The 18,715-nt window shown below is 41.1% G+C and overlaps 2 protein-coding genes across 6 annotated transcripts in view; both read left to right on the top strand.

Annotated features, from left to right (window-relative positions):
* Positions 1-5,903: 5,903 nt before the first annotated feature.
* On the top strand, positions 5,904-14,663 carry LOC108628283 (myosin-IIIb). Its single transcript, XM_018030107.2, is given in 17 exon segments — positions 5,904-6,050; positions 6,798-7,132; positions 7,334-7,615; positions 7,695-8,279; positions 8,340-8,731; positions 8,797-9,125; positions 9,237-9,743; positions 9,846-10,135; positions 10,316-10,590; positions 10,662-11,026; positions 11,112-11,207; positions 11,272-11,528; positions 11,607-11,815; positions 11,924-12,004; positions 12,294-12,320; positions 12,322-12,456; positions 13,107-14,663. Coding segments are annotated over 17 exon segments (5,136 nt in total). The 5' UTR covers positions 5,904-6,034; the 3' UTR covers positions 14,062-14,663.
* An 894-nt stretch (positions 14,664-15,557) lies between these two features.
* Positions 15,558-18,715, top strand: part of alpha-Catr (alpha-catenin related) — a 56,709-nt gene continuing 53,551 nt past the window's right edge. For 2 of the 5 annotated variants that reach the window (XR_003389602.1, XM_018030037.2), the window contains exon 1: positions 15,698-15,784. Coding sequence is in view for 3 of the 5 variants with exons in the window: in XM_018030037.2 (XP_017885526.1) it covers positions 15,698-15,784 (87 nt within the window). In the remaining 2 variants the exon portion in view is untranslated. Of the gene's footprint in view, positions 15,785-18,715 lie in introns of all 5 variants that reach the window. The other 3 variants (XM_026816327.1, XM_018030041.2, XM_018030040.2) reach the window with 3 other exon arrangements.

Raw genomic sequence — 18,715 nt, forward strand, 5'->3', positions numbered from 1 at the left:
CATCAATAAAATGCCAAATAATCATACTTATCTCATTAAATATCGAAATTAGAAGAAAAGTGCACTATTTTTAATTATAGCAAATGCGTTTTTCTAAGGTACATGAACTTTTGGTATTGACTGTATAGCCAATACATCCTTAAACAATGCATTTGTACATCTATATGCATTGCATTTAAGGTTTGGATCGCGACATCACTTTCTACATTCAAATTATAAGAAAAGAACACACCAATTTCAATAACCATTAGTCAATATCAATTAAAAACTTTCAGAAAAGAAATAATGATCACAATTAAATATGTTTTTTTAATGAAGTATTCCAGGAGAGCAGTCAAAAGATTTACTTTTTTCCACGTAAAAAGTGCGTGTACAGGCATCACGACACGCAAACAGCTTATCCAAACATTTAGGACACCTGTTGCATTTTTTCGCCGTCACTATTCTTTTCATCCTAACTACCGAAACGTGACACGTGCTTACGTACATGTGTACACACGTTCCGCTCTTTTACATGCCAGAAGGAAAAGCAACCGGTTATCATAAACAAGCAACCGATTGGAATTAATTAAATTCCACGGTTTATCAGTAAATATTTTTTTTATACAGAAACTCAGAAGATTATATGCACGTCGAATTTACAAATACTGTCTGTAGTACACTAACTAAGTGATCTAGAACCTGAATGTGTACCACAGAAATGAAAATGAATCAGATCAGGAAGAATAAGAGACCGTGCCATCCGTGGGTATTCCCTGACATTGTTCGCGTTACACGTCTACAGTACGCGTGGGCGTACCATTTCCATACAAAGCAAGCTGAGTGCATTCATCGTCTTTTCAGTTATTAAAAAACCTGTAATTACCAACCGGCGCTCGTTATACATGTAGGAAGCGCGTTGCGCAATTTGCTCCGTCGTCTATCGGGTCCAGGATTAGACCGACATTGTTAACTGAATTTTCTCTGGTACGCTGGATGCGTGTAATAGAGCGGTGCTTCGTGGTTCGTTGGAAAATTTCGATCGTTAAAAAAAACTAACGGCATAGCGCGGCGGCACGACCTGCATTTCGCCTCCTTAAAGGAGCCTCCTCGGCGAGGAGCAATGGCTCGTAGAATCGCTATTGCCGACTATTCTAAGCGGTCTGATTATCGCCGAGGCAAAACGCCGCTTCGAGAGTCAAACGAACGATTCCATCAACGTCGTTCTTGCGAATCTACCTCGCGAGCAATGCGCCTTTTTTCTGGGCTAGCGCACAACGGGTGAAAAGACTATAAAGAACTATTAGGTCATGCAATATGAAACGCCGGATTTCTAATCACTCGCTGATATTTCAATTGCATTGTTTTGTTACATATTCTCATGTAGTTTTTCTGAATACGTTAGGATTGTAACTGCATTTTACGTTTCATTAAAATTTTCACTCGCGAACGTACTAGGTCATAAAAAAACAGAATTTCGCTTCAACGAAGTAACTCGATGAAATGTATCGTGTATCGATGTCGTGTCTCTAGTATATCATTTGAAAACCAGTATACCGTGAATCACGGATCTGATAACGCGTACAGATCGGTTATCGCAACTGGAATGCACGATACGTCAAGATACGGTTGTACTAATTTTTAAAACTTGTTAAATAGTTGTATAATTAACAAGGTATTATTCCTTGCTGCCTTGATTAATTAAATAGTGTCAGTAGATCGCTCTTGATATTCATTTAATTATTTAATGAATTACAAATGAAAATGTTTCTTTAATGTTACGGTCTTATACAGAAACAAATCCTTTGTTGTTTCATGAGAATACTTGCAGTTTACATCACAAACGGTAAACCGTTACAATAGGAATCGTGTTATGGGAATTCGTCAGGCACGATTTCCGGCCGGAACATCACCGTCAGAAACTAGTACCAAGCTTCCTGGATAAATGATGTTAATCATCCGCTATAACAATCAGAAATTTCCTGGCTTGCGACGATATTAATTATCTGCTGCATCATATTTCTTAAGTTTGTTTCATTTCAGAAGCAGAATAAACGAATATTGTTGAACTATGTACGTTTTTCATTAATGCTTGATTTTTAATGGAACAACTTTTAAAGAGATTCCTGCTCGTTTACGATTTAAAAAAGGAAATATACAATAGTTGCGTTGGACCGTAACGAGTAATGAAAGCAAACAGTGGTCAAAGGTTGGAAAGTAGGGCTTCGCATTATTGTGGAATTAGCACACTTTTACGGAGTCACAGGTGGCATCGATGCGAAGCAAATTCTGAGTTTTCTGATACAATGTACGCGTACACTTTTTATGATAGTCACGCAGCCACGGTTTAAGTAATCGACTTATTTTCTGCACAATCTGTTAAAATTATCAATGAAATATCAATCCGGAAATTAGATATTAAATGGTTTTCAGACTTAACAAGGATTTCTCTCTTGTATCAAACGCTGGACATTGATATAATTGCTTTGCTACAGGTTGTCTCTTCTTATCTTGTAGATATTGAAATGATGGCTACGATATTTCAAAATATACTATAATATGAAGTAGACCTAACTTTCTACAATTCTCTATTGTCAACAGCTTTCTAGTGGTATCTGTGCAGATCTACGGCTTTATTCGACGAATTGATACTATAAAAATTCGTAGTATCTAAATCCCGTTCAACCACAGAGCAAATATATTCCATTCGGTACTCGATAAATTCGAGTTCACTTCCTGGTTGCGTGACACGCGGGATTCGCGAGATGGATTGCGGATGTGTGAAAAGCAGACTGCGCTAGTAAAGTCGTGTCAATTCGTGCCGGCACGATTTTTGCCAATGTACGTTCTCGTCGTGCTATGGTCGACGTGCAGCCTCGCAAAAATAAACCGTAAATAGCAGTGCAAAACAACTTGGAAGGAAAACAATTGTTTTTCGATCACGAAACGAGTCGTGCCACTCGAGGACGATTGCCACAGTGAAATGATTAAGAAAAACCATAATTTCAGTATTTGACAGCTACCGGAATTAAATGTCGAGGATCCGTTTTGCACCGGCAAGCGTGCAGTATCGATTTCAGGGAAGCGCTATCCGATTCTAACTCGCGAACAAACAGGGAGGGAAAAATCAAGCCGCAAAAAAATTGGCGCGGAAAGCGGACTCGGTCACGGATCAGTTTTGCGGAATCGGCTGCATAGAAATTTTACAGTTCACTTCCGCACCGCAACTGTGGCCAATGACAAATGATATCTGTCACGGTTGAGGTTTTATATTGAGGTATCATTCTATTATAAAAAGGTTATTACTGCTTCCCTCGTTTTTAATGTCTTCACCGGATAATCTGAACAATTTCTCCGTTCCCATCGCAAACAAATGTTTCACAGAGAGTTTTTAAGTCGAACGCTTATCAATGGTACACATGATACCGTTACCTCGTCATGGTTTGCAGATCGAATCAACACCACAAATTGCAATAGCTTCGAAACAATTTTTCGTAGATTGAACCTATCTATTCGATTGTACAATATTCATATCCTTAATGATATTATTGTGCGCCTATTTGTAAATAGGAAAAACTAGAGTGTTAGAAGAATCAATAAAGTTGTGTAACCTAAATCCGCTTGAGGCTCGTTAAAACTGTGACGAGGAGGGCTAAAATCTTTCTAGTGAAACGCAGTGATAATAAAAAACTTTGGGATATCTCTTCTTATACAATGAACTGGAATGCATGATTTTTCTCCAACAATATAGGCTGATGGATTAACGCGTGACTCGTGGGATCGTTAACTTTCTTAGAGGAGAGATCAGATTCGAAACAATTAGCATAGATGTCCAGTTCACAGTGCATTGTTCGCAACGAGTGCGTGGCTTAATAAACGTTACACGGTAGCGGTATGGTCATCGACGACACGTATGGCAACGGTTCCACCGTTACGCTGAAGGGATTGAAGCTATGGTATCATGTATAGGTGCGATCGGAAAAGCAGCTGACCTTTCTCTCCATCCAGCGTGTCACACAACTAAATCACATTACGTACGACGCATGCATAAATAAGAATTAGAAATTAGAATTGATATCAGCAATATACTATAATTTAACACCTCCTTTCATATGACACGTGTTAAGTTAAGGAGTAACGTTAGAATAGAGAGGAATCATAAATTACAACACTTCTATCTACTGGATTAGTACATGCTCAACTGTTACGGAAATATTAAACATTAACAGCATTAGCCATTTATGTAAAAATGATTTCTAAAGGAATCACGGTTCGTTTAACAAATCTTGCCCTGAATATGCAAAATGAAAGTAACATTATCGAGGTTTCCCTTGACTTTGACTCCCCCAAGAAAAACATCGTCGTGTAAAAAAATAACAAACTATAACTCCTGAACTACTTCATTTATGCATTAGCGAGTAGAATAATTACAGCGCAAGATATCAGCAATGATATATAGAAATATGCAGATTTTTTTGCCGTGTATGCACTCGCTGTCCTAATTCGCATGAATTGTGCGTTACGCCTGTATTTTCCAACAATTATCAACAACTTTTCATGCGACACGCAAGATTCTGGCACGGAGGACAGGATCATAATTGAAGACGGTAATCGTTAATAATAAAATTTTCGTAGCCAATGACACGGTTGTAACTGAGAAGCCACGATGTTCGTGACTTGACCGGATTATGCACCACATTAGCTGCAGTCAAGTATTGTCCAAGGCAGTCAGACCTCATGACACAGCTCGAGGAGACATTACTTTACAGCCGAGACCCCTAAGCCAATTTCACGTCGGGTTTCTTCGCTCTAATACCCCGATCTCACCACGTGACCGCTCGCACGATTATTGGTTATTGTTTACGATTGATACTCCCGGATGGATGGTATCCAGCCGTAAACTTCCGAGACCAATTCACTACATTCGTTACAATAGAGAAAAGAGGGCAGACCACAATCACTATGATACAGGCACAATAAAATTAACAATACTTTCGAAACGAATTGGCAGGATAATAGAAAAGAAGGCATCGAGGTATGAAATCGACATGATTCTTCTATTTCAGATTAAAGATACTGATCGGTTGTTGTTTCTGAAGTGAAACTGACTTTTTTTGGAATAAATCGCTGAGAAATCTTCATCGAAGGCAAAATGGTTAATGTAGGCAATTTCGAATAGAAACAAGGAATTCACGCTATCAATTCTGTTATGTAGGATCACCGAATATCATTGGCTATAATATCTGCCACTCATGATTTATAAATGTCCTGTTTAATTACGTATTATAAAATGTGATTCGAAACCATGAATGGCTTCGAACCTTAGCCGGCTTCATTCCAATGGCAAAGACTACCTATTATGAATACCTTTACCGCAAGTAAAGAAAAAAAGATATATTTTTCATACGTAAATTAAAATTGAATTTCCTCTATATTACTCATTATACTCGAGAACTATTAGTTTCATACAACGTAATAATAAATGACGATAGTTGTCGATATATAATATATTATATAAACGATCTACATTTTTTGTATAATTTACACTTATATCTCCTAACAGAATCAAAAGTTGTAATGAATATTCTTGAGATAAAATTTTCTCAGTGTCGGTTTTAAAATGAGAAAGTGATTCTATTCGGAATCCGATTTCGACTGCATTATTCTAATCAAATCATTCTAATTTAAGACGATCGGATTAATATGCACATGCCTCTCACTCGAATACCGTACCGACAATCGTAGTCCATACACAAGCCTGTTCATATGCTATTATAGAATTAATATCAAGGATTAAAAAGACAGGGAGAGGGGAACACACGCGGTCTTGGTCTTCTTATGAGACCTATTTCTAGAGACCGAACAGAAGTGCGCCGGTCTTACCGAGCCTAATCCTATTAAGGGGTTAACAGGTATCCAGTTAGAAGACGAACGACCCAGTCGTATTTCGTACTTGGTCAAGTGAACAGTAACAGAACTCTCCGAAAACGCTTACACCTAAATGAAGCTTCGGCACTTCGGAAACTTTTAGCGCGAACCACGTAACACGAACGAAATGGGTGATATAATCGGTTAGTACAAGATGCACACAGAAGTGAAATTGATAGAAATATCAACTGATAAATTTCTATAAATTAATTGTTCGTCAATTGCTCATTGTGAGACCAGCGTGCGTTTTAAACGAACGTTCGTTCGCAGGAAGTAATTAGTAATTCATAAATCGCTGTTAGACAAATTACTTAATTCCATATTTATGAGCTAGATTTATCTGAATTACAAATCTGATAGTTTAATAAATCGATATTCCTGTCGCACTGCTAACAGATTTAATTCGATACTTGATTCGTTGATTACATATTTTTTTGAAATATTATAATATAGGAGAATATGAATTGTAAACGTAATTTCAGTCGCGTATTGGATGACCAGATTCAGTTCCAAGGCGGGGCTTTCTTGCCACATCTACGTACGGTATACCAGTGACAACTTTTCTTCTCGCGGCTCACCGCAACTTTCTATAATACTTGATCTAGGAATAATTAGTTCACCACTAGCATGGTCCGCGAGTAAAAATTCTCGATAAACGCGGCGCGGAAAGTGTCATTAACGTCATTTCTAATTTACCCTATAGACCAGTCATTTGCAATGTAATTTCTCTCTGTTAAATATAAGAATAATAATTACAGTGACTTTGAACTTTGGAGATGTTCATAATAACAAGAATTATAGTTAATAGTAAACATTAGAAGTCAGAGAAATTTGTGTTTTCTTAATCATGCGTTTGCCGTTTCAATGCAACGTAATTTGCTTCTTTATAGAAATGACCGGTGGTGGGACCAATATGGCTTACCACGGTCTCAGCCAGCATGTGAACTTCGACGCGATCCCTGAGCCCGGTGATCGTTTCGTTCTGGAGGAATTAATTGGCGAGGGAACATACGGGGAGGTCTACAGCGCGCATTGCAACGAGACCGGGAACAAAGTCGCGATTAAAATCCTCGAGAACGTGGCCGACAACATCGAGGAGATCGAGGAGGAATACTTGGTGCTGAGGGATCTTAGCCACCACCCGAACATCCCTCTGTTCCACGGGTTGTTCTTGAAAAGAGCGAAGCCCGCTCAGGAGGAGGACCAGTTGTGGTTTGTCATAGAGGTATCATCATTTTAACTCTCGTTCGATAATGCAAACAGGAAAGCGTAACGAATACACAATTGTCCTGACCAAGCTATTAACATTTCTACCCCGCTAAACAACTCCGAGAAAGGAACAGAGGAATCAGTTTTCTAATGTCCTCAGTTCCTCTTAATTATTCCATTCTTCGCAATTAATTCTGTAATTGCTTCGATTACACAGTTGTGCACCGGAGGTTCGGTGACCGATCTCGTGCAAGGCTTGAAAAGAAAAGGGAAACGTCTGACGGACGAGCAAATAGCTTACATCCTCCGAGAGACGGTCGAGGCGCTGATTTATTTACACAACAATCACTGCATGCACCGTGACGTCAAGGGGCACAACATTTTACTCACCGAAGATGCTCACGTGAAACTGGTCGACTTTGGTGTCTCATCGCACCTCGCCGCGACTCTCGCGAGGAAAAATACTTCGGTCGGGACTCCATATTGGATGGCGCCAGAGGTAAACGGCAACAATTTTTTTACTGAGTCGTCACCGATATTAAAACGAACTTCGGGAATAATTTCATAATCACGAACAGGTAATAGCTTGCGAGCAACAATTGGACTCGTCTTATGATTCCCGATGCGACGTTTGGTCGGTCGGGATCACGGCGATCGAGCTAACGGAAGGCGATCCGCCTTTATCCGAATTGCATCCGATGAGAGCGCTCTTTCAAATACCTAGGAACCCGCCACCGTCACTAAAGAATCCGGATATTCACTGTCCGGAGTTGATGGACTTCATTACAGAATGCTTGGTGAAAGATCTCGAGCACAGACCGTTCGCCAGTGAATTAAGGGAGCACCCATTGATAGCGAACATCGAGCCGAACATAGAAAGGATCAGAAACGAACTTCGTGAGGAGATAGCGCGTCAAAGGGCGGACGGAAGAGTACAAAGGCAGCCGGAAGTGACGACCAAACATGGGAAATTGAAGACCGATCGGAAGACCAGGCCGGAAAAAATGTACATGGACGACTTGGCTGCGTTGGACATGCTGTCCGAGGACGCGATCGTCGATCAATTGCAACACAGATACGAACAAGCTCAAATATATACTTATATTGGCGATATACTTGTTGCCGTTAACCCGTTCACAAACCTGGGACTGTACACTGGACTTGTAAGTACTATCGAGTGTCATTAAAGATAACGATCACTCACAGGGACGTTATTTACGCAGGAGCAGAAAAGGTACAAGGGTCAGGCGAGATCGGACAATCCGCCTCACATATTTGCCGTTGCCGACGCCGCTTACCAAGCATTGCTTCATCAGCGAAAAAACCAAGCGATCGTAATTAGCGGAGAATCTGGAGCGGGCAAAACGGAGAGCGCGAACTTGCTGCTGAAACAATTGGTCTATCTCAGTAAAGCTCCTAATCGCAATTTGGAAGAGAGGATTCTGCAGATAAACCCGATAATGGAGGCTTTCGGAAACGCGACCACCGGAATCAACGCGAATTCCTCGAGATTCGGCAAATACCTGGATCTGACGATGACTAAGGGTGGTAAAGTCACTGGCGCCAGAATATACGTCTATCTGTTGGAGCAATCTCGAGTCGTGGCTCAAGCCGAGTAAGTATGCACTCTGATTTATTATTGCTCCATTAATTTCAGTGTTCGATTTGATCGATCTACAGGGGCGAACGCAATTTCCATATATTCTACTACATGTACGACGGCCTCGAAGCAGACGACCGCCTCTCGGAATTCTATCTGGATCCGGATCTCCGGAAGAATCATCGATATTTGACGGATAATAGTCAGACATCGCAGACGCATATCGACAAGTTCCAGCAACTGAAGGCCGGCTTTAAATTGCTCGGTTTCCAGGACAGCGAGGTAGACACGGTGTACCGTATCCTCGCCGCGATACTTCATCTCGGTGATATCGAGTTCGGTGAAGTGGCCAGCGAGGACAACACCGATAACAAGAGCCACGTGATCGATACGGCACCTTTACACAGAGGTAATCATCCTTATCTCGAGCTATTATCGAGGAAGCAATACATGAAGATGAAACATGGCTCCAATGAGTGTTAATCATTGTAAATTTATGTACATTTTTTTAAATCTTCAGTTTCGCAATTGCTTGGCGTGGAGGAGAACGATCTTTTAGAGGCGTTGACATCGAACTCGGTTATGACCAGAGGAGAGACAATTACACGGAACAATACGGTGACAGAGGCGTGCGCGGCGAGAGATGCGATGGCTAAAGGCCTGTACGGTCGACTGTTCGATTGGATGGTCAATCAAATCAACTGTTTACTGAGCTTCAATCGATCCCCGAATTATGAACCGCTGGCGATTGGGCTACTCGACATCTTCGGGTTCGAAAACTTCCCGAGGAACTCGTTCGAGCAGCTTTGCATCAACATTGCCAATGAACAAATACAATACTATTTCAATCAACACATTTTCACCTGGGAACAACAGGAGTACATGGCGGAGGGAATACCCGTCGATCTGGTCGAGTTTTCGGACAACAGACCCGTACTCGACATGCTGCTGAGTAAACCTATGGGACTGCTGGCACTGTTAGACGAGGAAAGCCGATTCCCTCGAGCCACCAACAAATCTTTGATCGGTACGAAAATTGGCGATTCTTTGTATTTTAATTAAGCATGGTATGTAATGAAAGCGAAGTATGTAACGTGATGTAGTAAGAAACGATTGATGCGTTTTACAGAAAAATACCACAACAACATTAAATCGAAGTTCTACGTGCGACCGAAATCGGACGCGGTTTGCTTCGCGGTTCACCATTTCGCGGGACGCGTGGTTTACCAAGCGGAAGGGTTCTTGGAAAAGAATAGAAACTTCTTGCCTCCTGAGATCATCCAGCTAGTCAGACAGTCTCAGTACGATATGGTCCGTTTCCTGTTCCAATGCCCGATCACGAAGACCGGCAACCTGTATTCAGCCGTCCACGAGACCGACTCGAAGAAGTTGTCACAACAGTCTAATCAGAATACAAAGGTACCCGTCCGACCAATTTAATCGTAGTAACAATAGAAAGCTGTCGTGCTGACCATTGCGAACCCAATAAGGCGGTCCGTTACGTTACGAACTTAGTTAATATTGACACGAGAAACAGTGTTCTTTAAAAAGCAAAGTTTGCGTCGTGACACGCGTACGAATAAAGTGTAAAAAATTTAGGAACGTTATTCGAGCCGAGGATTGGCGTCACAGTCCAGAGCTCAGCAAACGGTGGCAACCTACTTCCGGTATTCCCTCATGGACTTGCTGCAAAAGATGGTATCGGGTTCACCGCAGTTCGTACGATGTATAAAACCGAACGATTCCAAGAGCCCGCAATTCTTTGACAAAGAGAAAGTGGTGAAGCAACTGAGATACACGGGTGTTCTAGAGACGATACGAATTCGGCAGAACGGGTTCTCGCACAGAATACAGTTCAACGAATTCTTAAAGAGGTACGCCGATCAACGCACAACCGCAACTGCGCGTTGAAAAATAAGAACTGAAACGAATTTTACTGTTGCAGATATTGTTTCCTAGCATTTTCTTTCGATGAACGTGTGGTAGCTAATCGCGAAAATTGCCGACTCTTCTTAATTCGTCTTAAACTGGACGGTTGGGCATTGGGTAGGACGAAGGTATTTTTGAAATACTATCACGTCGAGTTCCTTTCGAAAATGTACGAGGAACAACTGAAGAGGATCATTATGGTCCAAGCATGCGTTCGCCGATGGCTCGCGAGAATTAGATTCAAGAAACAGAAATGGCAATTTGCCGTATCGGTCGTGACGCTCCAGCGTCATATTCGTGGCTGGTTATCACGAAAGCGTCTTTTGGAGGAAATGAGGAAGAAAGACATGGAAGAAAAGACAAATGCACGAGCAGCGCTAGGTAATTTTATACAATTTCAGTTTTCTTTAATTATGAGAGGATGTAATTATGCTACTAAGTATACTCAATATTTCGTTTTAAATAGAAGAGGCACGGAAAAATAAGGCGGCTGAGGGAGAATCAGCAGAAAATGAGAAAGACGAATTGAAGGAAGACGACGCTGCTGTTATTATACAGAGCCGTAAGTTTCACACTACGGTAAATACATATACCTTACTTAATGCATAATCCTTTGCTGTTTGCAGATTTCAGAGGGTACACTATTCGAAAGCGTTTCGGACCCGAGTTGGAGGAACGTTTCAAGTTGATCTTAAACAATTACGACGACAAAGTCGAGGCGCATAAAGCATTAGTGCGCGAAGGTGTAAAGAACGAAGACGCGGAGTTAATTATTCAACGATGGTACAAGGAAGAAGAAAGAGTTAATAAAAACAAGTCACCGGTAAAAGACAACGTGCATTACAAGTTAAGACAAGCCGATCTCATACAATTCTCACAAAATGTAAATAAATTTATATTTCACAGAATCGATCGTATTTTGTTCGTGCGCAATTTTTAATCAATTTGAATTACACTAAAGGTTCACATGAAGAATCAGGAGGTGCACAAAAATCTGCGTCGGAACAAACCTGGAATACCGGTGAACGACGTCGAAGAACCGTCACCGGATTACGTTCGACCCGAAGGATTTAGCATGGTGCAGCCTGTCATGCAATATCGTAGCGGCAATCAAGTGGAGGGAGAGGAGACCATCAAATATTATCGTGACTTGAAGGACGAGATGAGCAGGTAAATAAATTGAACGTGACTGAACCGATTACTCGTTATCGTTTTCTTTGGGCGAATGGGAAATTTGAATGCTCAATTTTCCAATGCTTCTGGCACTCGCATCGGAAGTGGTTCGGACTTAGAAGAAGACGAAGCTGGCTGGGACTTACCGTTGATACAGCTAGAAAATGACCTTCATCCATTGTCGAGGTACTTCCGTAGACAGTTGGAAGTCTGTTCGATTAACAATTTTTTTTTCAATATCGTAGAAGGTCTTGGAATTTGAAGTTCCATCCTAATGTAGTATCTCAAAACTGCATATAGAATTTTCTGACTATATTGTTCTCGTCAGAAGACAAATTTTTTTTGTAGAACATCATCAATTTTATCCTACAGAACTTGGATATGAACCGAAACTGAAGTTTCGTAAAGTAATAGTGTAGAGAGACAGTGAACAACTGTCCCGTAGAAAAATGATTATATTATTTTGTTACAACAGGAGTCGAATAGGCCAGGTTTTGGAAGTATGCAGAGAGGAGGGATCGTATGGAAGCTCAGGCCAACTTTGCGCTAGCCACAGAGCAGCAACTCTCGGATATATGGCACAAAGCTTTGAGGAATCCGGGCGAGAATCAACAGCCAGCGATGCCGACCAAAGTGGGGTAAAGTAAAACTTTCGTAACTAGACGATCATCGCGTTTATTTCTCTGCCTGAATTTCAACTTTTTATTTACACTGCGGAAATGCGTTCAGCAAGGATCTTTTTTCTCGCTACTTTCGTTTGTTTATTAACTCGCAGTCATTTCACAATAGGCAGTGTATCGCTGACTTAATCATCGTACGATAGTAAAATTGAGTTCTACTAATCTTTCGTTGTGTTTCTATACCTTGCCAGAGGTATCATGGCAAACTTCCAGGTAAAATTATAAACTTATGCCATCTGTAGAACATATCGCAATCATCGATGAGATTTTCGATTTCATTTAGAAATTTTTAATGTAGCATTTTTGAAAACGAACGCTTTCACAAATGTCCTTCATTTATTTTTGAATTAATGTTTATAACAAGAAATATAGTTTCTTTCTTGTAAATTCAAGAATCTGGATCAAAACTATATTCATACTAAACTACAATATTCACGTTATACAAATTAGAGCGACTATACCATATCAACGATTTGACCATTAAAAAACCCGGTAGATTACTATTTCATTTTCAAGATTGTTATATGTCAGTCGGTAGTCGTGAAATCAATAATTCGCCTAACTGAGTGACCAGCAGTCCTTTATTAAATCAGCAATTTTCTTTGCAGTATACGGACTAATTACGTACCTAATAACAACCTGTGGTCCCCTGAAGATTATCCGATCCGCAGACAACCTGCAGTCGACTCTTCGAATATCAACCATTCAAATGGCCTACGATCCAGATGCATCAATAGATGCAACGATATAAACGAGCGTCAACTACCGAGTCAGCAGTGTATCGCCAATGGACACCCTATAAACAATCATCGGAACAGATTAAACGCCGGCTTTCATTTTGCGAACGGACATTCGGTGTTCGCCAATGGACACGCGCGTCCAAATAATCGTCACGATCGCGTGAACGGTCACGGAGTTGCAATTAACGGGTATTCAAACCCAGCTCACGAACATTCGTCGACGAATAACGTGGCCAAAGCGAACGGACATCTACCTTGCAGTAACCAGTATCGGAACATCATGAGCGGTTGTCAGAACGGCCTCTTTATCAATAAAATGGTCGTGAGGGACGAATTGACGAAGCCGAGGCCGAGCAACGGCCTTAGAAACAATCTACATGAACGTGCAAAAGAAATACAGCCTAAGAAGGAGAATAAAAATTTGGAGAAGTATGGAAAGATCGACAATAAAAATGAGATAGGCAAACTGATCAATTGTCAGAACGCAATCAACGGCAGATTGGGCGTTGGGAAGAAAGAGCTGGGGAACGATAGATACGGTATCCCAGTCGATCTTAAACAGATCTTGAGACCAGCGGCCGTTCAGAAACGCCAGGAAATTTTTAAGGTGAATTACGACCCGGAGGATATCAATGGGCCATATAATTTCAGGCAGCTATTGCGACCGGCCGAATATCTTCCCACCGAGTCGTTAAGGAAAAGAAAGGGGGGCTTGGCTTGTAATGGAGTTACACCATCGAAGGACAAAGTACCCGAGAAACATGTAAAGAGAAGAGCACCGCTGGCGCCAAATCAAAACAAATTTGTTAACGCGAACAAGTAACGAGATGTTAACAAGATCCAGTCTGACACAAACATTTTGTTGAGAAACAGAAAGAGTTAGTAATGGATTCAACGTCTAGTTTCTCTTAACTGTAGGCGTAACGTTCGTTTTCCTTATACTTCGAATTCTTTCATATTTTCTGCCATTAAAAATATTTGTCAAAGTAGTGCAGAAAACTGTTATTCCATAAGGAAATGTATGTTAAGAATATCGTTTGATTAGAACTAGTCATGTGTAGCTTTACGAGAATTAGATGTACGTATATCCGATAAAAAATATTGTAATTCGGTGAGTTAACGTGATTCATCGGGAAAATTTACATTTACGGACGAATACACGCGTTTTAGGTATGACTGCAGTCAAAATTTGTCAATGAAATTGTTTACCAGCATTCCATCCCGCTGTGAGTATACCAACACGTTTTAATTAGTCGCTGTTATTGTATATTCTTATTAAGTCTTAAACTATAGAACATATTTAAAAAGTACAGCTTGTATATACAATTGTCATAGAAGCAACATAATGATGAACTAAATATATTCGGTACATGTTGATTCTAAGCCTGTCATTCATTCCAAATTAAAAATAGTAAAATATTTCAATTTACCTTTCGTTGAAATCAATTCTCGATTTCCGACACGAACTATTCACAATGCTCCCTTGGTATGAGTTTTTGATACCTACAATATTTAATATTAAACAGTTTACAATAATTATACAAACATTGAAAAATATAAGAAGCGTACAAGGAAGCATCATAACTACGATAGCTCGAGGTTCTCTAGTTTTGAAGGATCAAACGTGATCTACCTCAATAATTGAATCCGAGTTACTTACTGTACAGTATTTCGCGCACTTTTCATGTCAGCTACTCATCACACACGTACTCTCAAGTTATATGTCAATCGTGCGATACATGAATTGCAAAAAGGAAGCAACTCAAATAAGAAATTACAACACAGGATGAAGATGAAGTAAATATACAATACGAATTGAAAGTTGCAAAAGAAATGTGAGAAGTTTTGCGTAATAATATCGTAGCAGTAAGCGTGAATACGAAATTCTTACTCACGTGATTCTGAGGAGGCCATTAAACAATTTACACAGCACATGATGACTTGAATCTTCTTCTATAACTAGTCTCGCGTTTCAATACGTTTGGCATACGTGAACTTGACAATAACCTACGAAAAAAGTTTGTAAACACTCGCAAAGGGAACGTGCACTACTCATGAAGAAAGCGCGAGACTAACTGCCGATTGTGCGCACTCTCCGCTATGTCACGTGATCAAGCGTACGCGATTGGTCACTTTCCAGAGTACGTTGCGCGCGTTTTTTGAACCTTCTGCCCCCCCGTGAGATGGTGCTAGACGCATTCTCCGAAAGGGTGCTATGCCGTCGAAAACGAAGAATTGCTGGCGTCGCCGTCACGGTTGGCGCGTCGCTCGCGTCGAGGGTCTCAGCGACGCTGAGCGTCGATTGGCCAGCGTATTCGAACAGAGGGACGTCTAGGGGAATAAGTTGGAAACGCACGAGCGTTACGTGAGGGTAGTGTGGACGCACGAGAAGCAAGAGGGGTGCAACGAACCCTCTAGGTTCGGTTCGAGTCCACGGAGCTCGGAGTTGTGTTCGAATCATGGCGACACCCGACCCCGTAGACCCAGCCACCCTAGAGATAAAGACCCGTAGCATAGAACAGACACTACACCCACTAGTAAAAGAGGTAAGACAATTTATCGGTAACCGGGGAACGGGGACGTTTGTTTGCTCCAGTCACTTGGTTTTTATTTGAGCCGCTTACACCGCTGGCCTTTAACCGCGATAGGTTAAGGTCTTCTTACCCCGGCTTACCTCAATACGTTACGTTCTGTTGCACGGCACTCCGTATCGTCTATAGAATAAACCATGCGCTTGTATGCGTGTTCACTCGCACGTCACCTCGCTCGTACGTAAGTTACGCGTCGCACACGTGTATGAGTGCGTACGTACGCGAGGGATGCATGTATATATTCGTGGAAAAGCAAGAGAACCGCGTACACATGTCAGAGAGAATGAGAGAGAATGGAAGACAGAAGCGAGACAGTAGTGAACGCGTGACGAAGATGAACAAGCATGCCGGTCGCGCCTCGAAGCGAGACGGGCATAGAGGAAGAGCGTGTACGCGAGGGATTAAGTGTTACTTAAGATAAAGGACATGCAGTATTAACCATTCCGGTATCGATTTGATCTTAACGATAGAGCCCTTTCGTGGCCTCCCGTGGCCTCAGTTAGAAAAGAAACATCGCGATATTTGACAGTTCTCGCGCCGGGCATATGCTTTCTATCGTAGAGACGACCGAGCTGCCACGCGCCTCCGAGCAATAGATATTTTGGTACTCTTTCGTTCTCTCTTCCTTTCGTTCTCTGTCGTCCTCTCTTTCTTCATCGTGGCCGTAGACATTGGCCACAGAACGAATCAACAAAATGTTGCATTTAATTCAACAATTAATCGTTAATCAACAGGGCCCAAGAGTGTTCACTTTTTCATAGATCATTGATCTCAAAGTTATATAAGTATACGTGAAATAATAATATTTTTCGTAGTCACTGTAATCACGTCGACATAGAAAATAGATAGAGTAACATGGTCCATGGTATTTTTAGCTGACGGTATTAAGAAGGGTTTTTAAAACCCCTATGTATGTACATACACGTATATATAAAGTTTGTGCGTCACGTGACTGGTGCTTCGTACCGCGTCAATTCGAGCTCCTATAAAATTACGACGAATTTTTCATGTAATCTCAGCAATCACGTACAAGTCACGTCACTGTGTGCATGCTTGTGAATAACACGTTAGAAACAACACACGCGAAAGCATATCGCAAGTCAGAGTGGGCGTTGAACAAATCTATAAAAAGTTTTAATTGAACTCTCGCGAATTCGACGAGAGGAACGCCCGCAGTGCGAACGAATTAACGTTAACATGATAACAAATACGAGCTGTTTGAACAACTTATTTAAACTCGTTTTACCGATTCAAAGATTAAACTTGAAAATTCATTGACCCAATTTAATACAGTATTTCAATTAAAAATTACTGATCTTATTTATGTAGCTGCGGCGAATGTAAATGATTACTGTGTCCTTAATCGAATTGATAGTATCCTACTTTCTCTTCTCAAATAGTCTTCAAAGGAAGTCTTTAAAAAGAACCAGAATTGACGGTCGTTTGATATCACTGTAATCCGAAATCTTCTCTCTTCTTTGCGTACGAAATAGTCCTCAAACACGAGGCTTGCTACATAAAAGACATCGTTATCGGAGGTAGAAGAGCAAACGAACGGATCTAGTGGCTACTCTTTATCCAAGGATCCCCTTAATTTACTAGTCACTGCTTCAACAGCTACCATCACCTTCAATTAAATCAGTTTCGTCCATCCCAGATTTTATATTTACGTATCGCAACTGTCAGGATTTATAGAATGAATTCATCGCGAAAGCCAAGCCTTCCCTTCTTTCGAAAATCTCCATATCGAGATATGTGTGGGAGTAATCAGTTTATAGGAAACACCGAAATAGCAAGTTTTAAAAATGTTGTATTTGACAATGCATTCTGTAGCTTGGCCGCTAATAGAGGTGATCGATCGGTCCAATTCGTTTGCGGGCGTATCGCGGTGGAAATTATTGCAAGTCAGAAGGGGACGAAATATCAGTCGGTCATGAACGATCTTTGTCACGTTAAGCGATATTTCATGATGTGAGTGTCATATACGTGGAAACACAAAGAAAAGCGAGATCGGGAAGGTGTATTGGTTAAACCTCTTAGACAGAGAAAACGTGCGGGTGTCTGGTGCATGACACAGAAGGCGATCGTTACGAACCGTGCAGCCACTTGTTAGAGCTCTGTCTAGCCACCCTCTAACCCCCTTCCTCCCACCTTACTTCCCTTCTCTCTTTCTCCTTTTTCCCTTTCTGTCCCTTTTTCCCCCTGACAGAGACCTTCGACCTACACTTTTCGCACCGGACTTTTCCTTGCTCCCCGTTTTCTAACGACGGTCGAGCTGCGGTCAATGATTTATTGATCATTGTCCAGACGATTTGTTGGCAAACCGCGATCATTTCCTTTGATGCCTGTCTCTTTCTTCGAGTTTTCGTTCCCTTACCTACGCACTTCGTATTTCTATCTCAACTTTTGATCGATTTGATCGATGAAAATGAATTCTTTCATTCTATGTGTATAGGAAATTAGATTCCAATAATTCTGCATTTAAAACATTAATGAGCTTTTAATCGTGAGGCGAAGAACTCGAAATCTTTTAATGGAAAAATGTCAGAGATGACGGGGGCGCACTCGTAAACCACCAATATCTACCAAGAAAACCTCGAGTGACACACTTGAACACTTCAATTAACCTCGATCTTCGACCTCACCTACACTGAACTATTACTGACGCCACAATCTACCACCGTGTCTATTTTTTCTTATACATTCCGAAACGTGATACATAGTGCGACGTCTAAAATGAAATTCACAATTAACATTTTTATTGAAAATGATATCCGCGTTTCCTACTGATATAGAATTGCTGAATTCTTATCGTCCGCGTGTCCCCACGACTGAAACCTCTAGAAGACAGAAATTTTTCTGACAAGTATACGCAGTGAACCGTTA

The sequence above is a fragment of the Ceratina calcarata genome, unplaced genomic scaffold, assembly GCF_001652005.2.
Source record: "Ceratina calcarata isolate Rehan_Ccalc_2016 unplaced genomic scaffold, ASM165200v1 scaffold514.2, whole genome shotgun sequence".
NCBI classification, from domain to species: Eukaryota; Metazoa; Arthropoda; class Insecta; order Hymenoptera; family Apidae; genus Ceratina; species Ceratina calcarata.